Source organism: Anabrus simplex, chromosome 1 (genome assembly GCF_040414725.1).
Source record: "Anabrus simplex isolate iqAnaSimp1 chromosome 1, ASM4041472v1, whole genome shotgun sequence".
NCBI lineage: Eukaryota > Metazoa > Arthropoda > Insecta > Orthoptera > Tettigoniidae > Anabrus > Anabrus simplex.
Window position 1 is genome coordinate 1,491,526,503 of NC_090265.1, and position 12,989 is coordinate 1,491,539,491.

At 38.5% G+C, this 12,989-nt stretch overlaps 1 protein-coding gene across 1 annotated transcript in view; it reads right to left on the reverse strand.

Annotated features, from left to right (window-relative positions):
* The window catches only part of Cdk7 (Cyclin-dependent kinase 7), a 149,955-nt gene that overhangs the window by 5,001 nt on the left and 131,965 nt on the right, over positions 1 to 12,989 (reverse strand). The window contains exon 8 of the mRNA XM_067153252.2: positions 12,352 to 12,467. Within this exon, the coding sequence (XP_067009353.1) occupies positions 12,352 to 12,467 (116 nt within the window). The remainder of the gene's footprint in view (positions 1 to 12,351; positions 12,468 to 12,989) is intronic.

A 12,989-nucleotide genomic window follows, 5' to 3' on the forward strand; every position in this document is an offset into this window, starting at 1 on the left:
GAAATCATAAAAGGCATATAACCAGTCAATTTATGTTTTTAGATATCTCGATAATTCGGAGCACTTCGCTCAGTTGAGTATTAAATTTAAGTAAATATTTGATATGTGAAAATTTACAAGCCCAGAGCCCCATGGTACTCAATGTACTCCTGAATGTTGATATTTTGAAGTGACATCAACTACTGTTGAGTAAAGATGACCACATTTGACAAGAAAATTAATTTGAGTACTATTGCAAAATGTTCCTTCTTAATGACTGTTTCTATAGTGTAGTCTATGGACTCATTTGAATAGTGAGAACTATACATGTCAGGATTACCGGCATCCACTTGCATTTTATTTATATATCCGTTCACTTATGGACATCTACAATTGACTGAGAGCTCTTTTAGGGAAAACTTATTAAAATGGAATTGAAAACACAATGGGATACAAATTATTGGGTGTATTCTATTGTCAATCGAGCATTCCTGCTCATGAAATCGTCTTATTTCAAAGATAAATGTTACTCGACTCTCTAATGTGCCATGAAAAAAGGTCAAGTAGGGAGGAATTACTCTCAGTCAAACGCCCACATCCACACCATTGTTATCAATGAAATGCGATATGGTACTAAAAAAATATTAAAAAAGAGAATGAGCATATTTTCAAGAAATGGAAATATCTAGTTGCCGTGCTGGGTGAATTTGTTATTTGATTGTATAAGCAAGGAAAACATTACGTGTGAAATTTTAGTTCTCTAAACAAGAAAGTCGTGTGTTGTAGCAGAATATTGTTGCATTTATTTAGGTATAACATTGTATTAATATTTGAATGTACAAGCTGCAGGTTAATCCACGAAGGAACGGAGAAAGGATAGTCTTATTGAAGTGTTAACCAATATCAATATGCAGGCCTAAGCTGGGATGGAGTCCCGCCGGGCCTGGAAAATGCGGTGATATCCAAGTAACACCTGAATGAGGGAATGTCATAATGTCCTGAGGACCATGGTATACAGGTCACATCTTCAGGAATTTACCAGGCAAGATGAGTACAAAACTTTGTCCTTTATCTATTTTAATACACTGTACATTGTGTAGACAGATTTTCTCTCTTTATATTTATGATTATAATATTTTATACGCAGATACAACTTGAGCAACGCCACAGTGTCATATACATATGTATGTTTTATAATGTTGCCAAGCACACTGTATCTTTTGAATGATAGTATGATTGGGATTTAAATGAATGTTGTGCCGGTTTCATCTAAATTTCAAATGTAAATTTTATACGTGTAATCTATGGGAATTTCAATGTGATCTAGTCCATCGCATCAGTGATACTTTTTTCCGGTGAATTTAACTTGCCAATTCCTTCATGAGTCAAATCTTATCGGTAATATTTCAGGAAGCATTTATAATATTGTGGAGGTTAAGTTTTCCTTTACAAGCCAGATATCTCCTATGGCTTGGCCGATTCTTCATCAGAGAAAGATTTCACTAGGCAGTATGGATTCGGATAATATAGTTCACGTATATTTATAAATGAGAGCCTGTATATATTTACTTGAAAGGTTTAAATCTATATGATGCGCATATGAGATTATGCAGAGTTTGTTGAATGTTAGGAATGTCGATATGATTTATGATGATGTCATGCATGACTGTAGTGTTAGGTTGTTTCTTGGGGAATATGTATTACATATAATGTAATACGATTTTGATAAATCCCAAAATGTTGATACTTGAATAGGGTGGAAGAGATGCTCGTCATGCGAACCCCAAGCTTGATATTGCAAAATAGACAGGCCAATATAGTGTTAAGATTGTACAGTGAGGGTACTGAACACTGAATAAAGTCTTTGAAATAACATGTGAATAATTATCCTTGATATTTATGTGATACATAAGAATGGGACAGGTCTTCTATGAATGATAACAGATATAAACAATGCAAAGTTCTTTAAACATAATGCTATTCCAATAAGATTTAAATGGGGCTCTAAATAAGGGTAAGGTTAGGGGCATGTTACCCAATGTACAATTTATTTTGTTTTCCTTAGAGTAGCCACAGTATTTGTGCAGGCATTTTGTAGATTTTGGCAGGAAATTTAAGCTACCCGGAGGAGAGACCGTGGACGAATTTAGATGTTGTTATGGTGACTTGATGATCTCAATTCATGATTGTTCATAATAGCATTGTGTGGTTTTGAATAACCATTCTTTTCTAGGGTGCAGCAGCTGGAGGATACCATAATATTTTCAGTTCTTCTGCTTAAAAATTTCATTTGATTTATGATGTCAAAAACATATCAGCTGATGAGTCTAGTGTCAGACCTAAGACGAAACGCTGGTTAATAGAGCAAACGCCTGAAAAGCCTTACATCTGATATGTTTTTGACATTTTTGACATGCTCTATTGCTGAAAATATCTGATTCCCTCCATGGGAATTTAGAATTTTCCATTCGATTTATGATCTGTGGTTAGCTGCAGAGTCTAGTCTTACGTATGTTGTGATCCTTGTTTCGTTTTAGACCCCACAGCGTAGCATGTATTTTTATTTAGTGATTGCTCAAGTTGTTAATTAAAAGCCGCTTGTTTTACGTGACTATTGTAAACGTTATTTTGATGGGAATACTAAAGGACAAGGTTTTGCCCAGAATAGACATGAACACGAGTTTTTATATTGTAGCGGATGAAATAAATGCACTGCTAACTTCATATTTAAGCCTTCAGCAATTTTTTATGTTTACTAATTGTACTTCATTGACCTATCTTCATGCATGGACTTGTATGGGTTTACCTTCTGATAGTCCGGCTTCATGGCTAAATGGTTAGCGTGCTGGCCTTTGGTCACAGGAGTCCCGGGTTCGATTCCCGGCGGGATTGGGAATTTTAACCATAATTGGTTAATTTTGCTGACACAGAGATTGGGTGTACGTGTCGTCTTCATCATCATTTCATCCCCATCACGATGCGCAGATCGCCTACGGGCGTTGAATCAAAAGACCTGCATCTGGCGAGCCAAACTTGTACTCAGACACTCCTGGCACTAAAAGCCATACACCATTTCATTTCATTTCACCTTCTGATAGTAGATCAGCCAGCCATCATTATTAACGGCAGGATCGTAAATGCCACATGAGCGGGAAAACAATAAGCAACAAGAGAATTTAAATGTATAAACTCTGCCATTTGTCATATTCAACATCTTGCTAACTGTCCACCCATGTTGTGATATGATTTTATTGTTAATTAATTTTTTTAATGACGACTTTGTATCATTAAATTGGAACATCTTTCCAACTGAAACATCCTAAGTGTTATTATTTATGAAATATGATCTTTTTCTCAACCTCATTTAGTTGTCATAAGATTTCATAATGATAATGTCAGCATGGTGATGATTATTATGGACAGTAACCGGTGCCTAAATAGAACCTTTACACCTACGAGTTGATTCTCATTGTATCTCAGTTGAGTAATGTTAGGGCATAACACAAAAGTTCTTCAAACCCCATTGTAGTGATTTTGCTTTATGAACGGTTACAATATCCAACTTTCTTCTTCTTCTTCTTATGATGATGATGATGATGATGATTATTGTTGTTTAAATGGGCCTAAACGGCTAGGTCATCGGCCCCTAATGGTACAAGGTGAACGAAACAAAAATTAAAACTTTAAAATGTATCCACTGACCAGAATCTAAAATGAATGATGATGAAAAAATAAATAAAAAAAACAATCAGTGGATCCAATTCACAATGCCTTAATTACTGGGATGATATTCATTATTTAAAGGGGTCCAAAATCCAGGTTACCGGCCCCTCATAATGGTACTAATCACTGGTAAAGCAGAACCATGGTGTTCCTCCCAGTTGTACTAATCGCAGGTAAAGTAGACTCATGCATGGTGGTACTAATCAGTTCATGTAGATACATGGTTTGTCACACAATGGCACCACTCACAGGTAACACAAACCAATGGTGTTACGCACATAACGGTACTACTCACAAGCTATGCAGACCCATGGTGATCCTCACATGGTGGGACTAATCAAGGGTGCCAGTATTCTTGTGGTGTTCTTCACTTTGTGAAACTAATCACAGGCCACGTATACTCAATGGTGTTGCTCACATAATCATAGGCAATATAGGCCCACGATGTATCACAGATTATGGCAATGCCAACAGGCAACACAAACCCATGGTGTTCCTCATATAATGGTACTACTACTCACAGGCAACACAGACCCATTGTTTTACTCATATAGTGGTACTAATCATGGGTGCCAGTCAAACACGTGGTGCTTCTTACTTAGTGGCACTAATCACAGGCAATGTAGACCCATTCTGAACACAGTGGAACCGACCATTGGAATACATATGAGGATCATTATCACAAACAACGCCCAGACCCGTTGTGTTTCTCGCACAATGGTACTGCTCCTATGTAACGTAGAACCCTGTTTTTTTTTTTTCTATTTGTTTTACGTCGCACCGACACAGATATGCTTTATGGCGACGATGGGACAGGAAGGGCCTAGGAATGGCAAGGAAGCGTCAGTGGCCTTAGTTAAGGTACAGCCCCAGCATTTACCTGGTGTGAAAATGGGAAACCACGGAAAACCATCTTCAGGGCTGCCGACAGTGGGGTTCGAACCCACTATCTCCCGAATACTGGATACTGGCCGAACTTAAGCGACTGCAGCTATCGAGCTCGGTGACCCATGGTTTTTCTCGCAAGGCGATACTAGGAATCAATCGAAGGATGTTCAACCATTCAACACTTCATATATATTATGTAACATTTATTAAGACCGGTTTCAATTCCCTTAAAACATCATTAGTTCAAAGCAAATAAATAAATCAAAAGGGTATTAACACACATTCAACATGAAATCTGCCTTAAAACACACTTAAAATGGTTGACATGGGTTATATGTCATAAAAACATGTTAAAATTTAAAGAAATGTCCTAGGGCCCAGGTCACAAATAATTGGAGTGCATTTGTACAATGTTGAGCAGAGTTTAAAAAAAATATATATAAACTTGAAGTTGAGGAATGTTACAAAGTTCTTATGTTGTTTCTGTGGATATAAAGACATATGTTAAAAAAATTTCATGTATTTGTAGTCGAATCATCGATGAAAAATAGAAAAAATGTATGTCAAAATTAACGATTTCATGAAAGTGCCGATGTTAAGGCAATTTGCAGTTAAGGCAGCTTGCTGAGGTGTTGGGGGAACATCCTTCGTTGTTTTGTAAGAGGTGCTGTATTTTGAAAATGTTGCTGTTGATGTTGTTGTTGAAGGTAAAAGGTTAAATGACAGTACGGCCTTGGCTGTATGGCAAAGTAGTTGCAAAAGGTGGATGCCTGTTGAAAAAGAAGAAAAAGAAGAAATGAGAGCTAATGTGTGTATTCGGACTTTAATTATTGCAGAGTGGTTTGATAGTACTTACTCCCTTACTCCTCGCTCTCGTTACCCTACCGCTAGGAAAGCTGGATGTGCAATGCTCGCCCGTGTCAGCATGGAGCTTACTGCTGACTTTAAGAGGGGGCGGTGACTTGTTTTGGATTGGCTGTGGTGTGGAGGGGATGCGAGAGAGTGGGGGAGTGATCCATTGGTGTGCTGTTCTCCCTAGATACATCTTGAGAATAAGGGAGTGGATGACCTCGTAAAGTATGTTTGTTTTCTCGATAGATTAATTCAAATTGTGATTAAAATTGACTTGTTGATCCAAAGATATATAAAACACTAGCAGGTGCCAGTGGCTTCGCCCGCGTTTATTAATTCAACTGAGTTAGATTTTTCTAAACCATTTAATTAAATGCAAAAGAAAAATTATATTTACTAACATACATTGCTTTCACTTTTAATATCGGTAGTTTTCTATTATTTTAATATTTCATCCCCTTCCAACCCCCGCCCGTAGGGGTGTCTTATCCTACAGTTTTCTTTCTCAAACAGTGAAAATGGTGTGTGGCCTCCGGAGAGGCCTGGTGCAGGTCTTTTTAGATCTGACGCCCGTAGGCGACCTGTGTCTCGTGATGAGAATGAAATGATGATGAAGATGGCACAAACACCCAGTCCCCGTGCCAGGGGAATTAACAAATCATGGTTAAAACTCCTGACCCTGCCAGGAATCGAACCCGGGACCCCTGTGACCAAAGGTCAGTACGCTAACCACTTAGCCATGGAACCGGACTTTCCCAAACAGTAAGTCATATGAGTATCATGTTTGGTTGAGAGCTATGCTGGAATATGCACACGTACATCCATGATCTCGGTCTTGTTGGACATCCGTTTCACTCCTTCTAATCTTCATCATGATTGGGAATGAACTTTGGGTCAAATGGCATCCAGAGTGTCACGGTTCATTTCAGCTACCCCAAAGACTATGAACTTGCCACTAATATTGGTCATTTTTTGGATTTTCACATTTCACCCCTTACTTTAGGGGTGCTAGGGGTTTCTTGCCCCTACAGTAATTTTTCCAGATATTAAGTTATATGTGTATCTAGTTTGATCGAGATCTATGCTGAAACACACACATTCACCCGTAATCTCTGACATTTTCAACATTTTCTTTCTTCACAACTTCTCTCCCCCTATGCCATCGGGACTGAACTTGGGCTATTAATTTTTATATACCGTTTATAGAAGAATAAGAAGTTTTAAGAAACACATCATAATCTTTACATACTGTTGGTTAGGCAACCCGCTGATCTCGCTTGTCATGCGGTTTACTTACCTTCCCCTATTTTTTTTTTTAAACTGTTCTCACCCCCATGCCGAACTACCCATCAGATTTCGTTCAAATCACTTCCTCAACCCTCCCAGGGCTAATAAGAACAAACTGTGAAATTTTCAGTGGAATAGGTCCAGCAGTTTTTGAGTCCATTCGAGATATACATCCAAACAAACATTCATTTTTATATACATAGATAGATTTTTGTGATATTAAGCAAAGGTCCCGTTTTCATAATTTCAATTATTTGTAAGTCCTTGTCTATATTGGAAAAATTGTGGTTAGATTCGTGCATGTGTATTCCCATGCAGAATGCCTGTTATGTTTGATTTCATTAATACGTTCGATGTACCTGGTGTTAAAGCTTCTCCCAGTCTGTCCGATGTAACTTGCTAAACAATACTGGCACTGTAGTCTGTAAATACCTGATTTGCCGAACTTTGTGGATTTATTCATGGACCTTGGATTGTGGAAATGAGAAACATTGTTACTTGGTATATGGAATCGTCGAAGGTGAAAACTGAAAAACTGTCCTGCTTCTTTTCTTTAATAAGAGTAGATTTTGGTTAGAAATTTTAGATATTATTTGGTCGATGAACCTTCTGTTATACCCAATGAATGAGATAATGCCCTGATGGTATCAAGATTTTTTTTAGGTTGGAATGGAATAATCGTACATTGAATGCCCTGTGGACCCAGCTATAAAATGAGGCTTTTTTTGAATGGGAATTGGGGAGCACTGAAAATTGTTTGATAGTATTGTTGGTTTGTGTAGGCTTCTTGCATATATTGTATGAAAGGTAGTGCTGACTTCTTGTGACTGTTAAGTCTAGAAAATTTAGAGAATGGTGTCCAGCACCATGGCTAAATGGTTAGTGTGCTAGCCGTGGTCACAATGGTCCCGAGTTCGATTCCCGGTAGGGATTTATTTATTTGCTTGGAACTGATGATGATTTCCAAAGAAATCAACCTGGTCTTCATTTAATAAATGTCACATGATATATAAAGTGTTGAATGGTGGATCATCCCTCGATTGATTCCCATTATATAAGTTAACCGTCAACATGGAAAGTAATCAATTATGATAGTACGGCCAACCACGCACATAAAAAGGCTTACAAATGTTCAAATGTAAGGAAGAAGATAACACTCATTAACACGGATATTCCCGTTTTGAACGAATGCCTTTTCAATAATCTAACTCCTATAACGCCTATAACAAAAATCATAGGTCTACAGTCCAAACATGAAACATCCATAATAAAACCAATACGATATGGCTGAAGGAAGAAATAAAGTTTCTATATAGGATAAAGACCTTTTTAAATACCCAGCTCTGTGAGGCACACTTAGAAGCAGCGCATAGTCTTTCATCAACTTATTGGGACGATTTTCTCAGGCACACACTTCACAAAATAGAAAATATTTCTACCAAGAAACTGGACAATCTCAACAAGAAAATAGATAATCTCAAAAAAGTGCATGCCAGTCGTAATCACACCACTTTGTCTAAGTTAAATGAGAGAGATCCTACACTCCAACACAAACAACCGACGCGAAATCGGAAGGTTGTGGGTTCGGATCCCACTGGTGTCCGGCTGGCCATTTTTGTTCTGTACTTAACATCTCTTCAACACGTACTACACGTACGTAACACGACCTAATACGTTGAAAGTCTGTTTCGGTTACAAACAATGAAGCTCTCAATGAATCACCTGAACATATTTTCAACACCCCCGCTCCATTAAAAATATTTCTAAGACAACTTTCAATAAAACTGAAATAGAAATATTGAGCAGAGGTCCCAAATTTAATTGGGGTCCGCACTCCAGATATGAAGAATTAAATATCCTAGTTACCGAAACGGAACACGCCCCACACAACAGCAAGAAGAAATTAGATATGAGGCCAAGGAAAGATTTACCAAACTAATGAACAACCAGAAAAGTATACCACACAATAACTCTACCTAACGCCAATAAATCAACCAACTAAAACTGAAAACAAAAACTGACACACTGACAGTTACACAAGTGGACAAAGGAAATACTACCGTTATTTTAGACATTTTGACATGCTCTATTGGTGAAAAATATCTAATTCACTCCATGGGAATTTAGAATTTTCCATAAGGAGGACTATGTCAGCAAAACGACAAATTTTTTCAAGAAGGGAATTACAGACCAATCAAAAAAAGACCCCCACCCCTAGAATACAGAAAAATTTGAAACTTTTACTGAAGAACACTTCATTTATACTCAGCGAACAATATTCCAGCAAATTACCTAATGAATCCCAAGCTTCCAACAGCAAGGGCACTCTTAAAATCCATTAAGAAAACACCCTTGTAAGACCAATAATTAATTTTAGACCCAGCCCTACCTACAAATTAACACAAATCATCCAAAAATTTCTCAAAAAACACAGTGTCCTTCAGGCAAGAACTTGCGTTCAAAATACATTCGAATTTTGTAACAACACTAAAAACCACAAAATTCAATCTTACCATTTATTAGCATCCTTCGACACCAAGAATATGTATTTGAGCATTCCTTCAGACGAGATCATTTCTATACACGGAGTAACTTGCAACAGCATAGTAAATTAAGTAGACTCGAAACTGAGGAATTTATTAGTTTGGTTACATTTATGCTCAATAATTATTATTTTGTTTTTAAAGGGATAATACATCAACAAAACGGCCTTCCAATGGGATCTGCGGCGTCAGGCATTATGGAGCACATTTTCTTCTGGACAAGATTTGTCAATGACACCTTCACAATCTTAGACGAAAGACATACCAACAGCCAAACCATACTACATGAGTTAAACAAGTTGAATCCCCATATACAGTTCACACTGGAAGCAGAATCTAACCGTTCTCTAAATTTTCTAGACTTAACAGTCACAAGAAGCCAACACTACCTTTCATATGATATATACAGGAAGCCTACACAAACCAACAATACCATAATTCCCATTAAAAAAAAAAAGGAAGCCTCATTTTATAGCTTGCTCTACAGGGCATTCAATGTACCAACAAGCTATGAATATAATAAAAGGCTCATCGATCAAATAATATCCAAAATTTAAAATAAGCCAAAATCTACTCTTATTAAAGAAAGAAGCAGAAGGACAGTTATTTAGTTTTCACCTTCAACAACAATTCTGTATACCAAGTAACAAGAACTAGTGTTACGTTTAATGGCGCACCCAAGCAATACACTTCACTTTACAAGTGAAAACCATTTAATACTTTGGAACATGTTTCATCTCATTTGAGACTTCTTCAGCCATAACGTCTCGTAACAGATTACGATGCTCATTCTTGCTGTTAAAATGGAAGAATCCATGTCCTTTATCAACTGTTTAAGAATACACTAAACACAATAAATATTTACATAAAACTGTCCATCACTTCTTGTAAAACATTTTCTTCAATGTTAAAATTTGAATGATTTTCTTGAAAATATGACATGCAGTGCTGGTAGCTTCAGTGTACTGACTGAGAAATTTGAATTCTGGTCTCAGAATAGGAAAATGGGACCATATCCACTTCAGAATACTTCTTTCTTTCTTAATCTGTTTACCCTCCATGATTGGTTTTTCTCTTGGACTCAGCGAGGGATCCCACCTCTACCACGTCAAGGGCAGTGTCCTGGAGCGTCAGACATCGGGTCGGAGATACAACCGGGGAGGAGGACCAGTACCTCGCCCAAGCGGCCTCACCTGCAATGCTGAAACAATGGCCTTGTGGGGGGGGATGGGAAGATTGGAAGGGATAGACAAGGAAGAGGGAAGGAAGCAGCTGTGACCTTAAGTTAGGTACCATCCCGGCATTTGCCTGGAGGAGAAGCGGGAAACCACGGAAAACCACTTCGAGGATGGCTGAGGTGGGAATCGAACCCACCTCTACTCAGTTGACCTCCCGAGGCTGAGTGGACCCGGTTCCAGCCCTCGTACCACTTTTCAAATTTCGTGGCAGAGCCAGGAATTGAAGTCAGGCTTCCGGAGGTGGCAGCTAATCACGCTAACAACTACATCACAGAGACGGACTTCAGCATACTTAAAAGCTTTAATTCTTATGAAAATTCCTTTCAAAAAAATAAGCCATTTCTGCTAGAAGGAATCTAATGCTTCTGGCAAAGATCTGCGCTGCATGACCACCATATTGATAGCTTAGTTCTTATGAATATTCCTTTCAAAAGGCAAGGTCACCAAAGGTCACCAAAGCTACACGCTACATGCGTGGCGTGGTGAGAAGCAAGTCAGAGTGAGGCTCAGATGTGAACCAGCTAGAGGCAGTTCCACCAACTTTGATGACCTTGCCTTTTGAAAGGAATATTCATAAGAACTAAGCTGTCAATGTGGTGGTCATGCAGCGCAGATCTTTGCCATACGACAGGCTTTCTCAGAAGCATTCTTAATTTAAACTGTATCAATACGGATCTATATGATGAAGTTTGTAAATTGTACCAAGTAACAAACTTGTTTAAAAACACGGCTTCAAGTTTGGTAAATCAGGTATTTACAGACTACAGTGCCAGTCTTGTTTAGTAACTTACATCAGACAGACCAGGAGAAGCTTTAACACTACGTATATCAAACATATTAATGCAGTCAAACATAACAGGCATTCTGCTATGGTAATACACATCCACAAATCTAACCACAAGGACTTACAAAATATTGAAAAAAAAAAAAAAAAAGAGACCTCTCCTCAATATCACAGAAATGTTTTATGTATCTTTGGATCAAGGAGTCAATTTTAATCACAATCTGAATGAATCTATTGGGAAAACAAACATATTTATGAGGTCATCCAACACCTTATTCTCAGGATGTATCCAGGGAGAACAGCACATCAACCAATCACTCCCCTACTCTCTCACACCCCCTCCACACCACAGCCAATCTAAAACAAGATCCACCCTCGACACTGTTGACCTCGGAAACCCAAATTTGCGTGTAATATCCGCAATGCTATGACCCATGCACCGTGCGCCAATGATCATCGCATGTTCAAAGTCGGTCAACTTGCAGGTTGCCATCTTCATGACACTGGTGTCTGAGAGACTGCGCAGCTAGCTGCAACGCTCAGAGGTCATACACAGCACATTTTCTGATGGGACACCCCTTCCCGTGACTTTTGGCTACTCAGTGTATGTTTTGACAGACTGAAAAACTAAAAAGTTCCATTATATAGCAAATAAAACCCACACCCTAATTTTTACTCCCTCCCTCCAACTTTTGAAAGAATATGTTGAGATTATTTGTGTGAATAAGGTAAATGATGTTAACTGGTACTGCTTGTCTCACTCTGGTGTGATAGGGCATCCTTTATCAGTAAGATTTCCGCAAGGAGTAGTCAGATCTCTCAACTTCAAGTTTCAAAACACTGAGCTGAAAATGCGACTTACTATCTACTAATTACTAGCTGGGCATTTATTCTACAGTAGTTAGTAGTGCTGTAATCATTTGTCACAATTAGATAAAGATATATTAATGAGCTGTCAAAAACAGATTATCAGTTTCTGCTTGAAATACTGTACATGCAATAAAAATTCAATCTGTAATCCTGGAATTATGGCAAAGGAAATTAGAAAACTATTTACCTCCTTCTTCATTGTCTAATAACTTCCTCTTTAGAGTTGCTTTACTATCTCCCAAAAGTCCACGAATAGATGATGGAAGAGGCAATTGATTGCCTGGAGAAGGATAAGGCTTGTTACTGAAAAACAAAAGATAATATGATTTATGCAATTATTCAGTTTAATTAAAATGGCATGAAACACACTGACAGAGCAAATGTCATGGGATAGCAGAGCACTGATGCGCAGGTGTGTTGTCTGCGTACCACACGCCCCCTGTGCCAGCGGCAGTTGTATAGGAGACCTTGTGAGCAGTGGCTGTGCATGTGACAGGTGTAAAATGGAACGTTATCGTGAGCTGACACTGTTCGAACGGGATATGGTGGTCGGTGCCCGACGGATGGGAAGTGCGATTTCGGAGGTGGTGTGGGAATTTGGCTTCACACGATCAATCGTGTCCAGGGTGTATCGTGAATGGTTGAATGCAGGTGTCACCATCCACAACAGACGAACGACTGGCCGTCTAGCCATCCTCGGTGACCGTGACCGACGACATCTGCGACAGATTGTCAATAGTGACAGACGGGCAACCGTGCAACAATCATGGCTCAATTCAACACAGGCCGCGCTAGACATGTCTTCCAATTGACAATCCGTAGGAA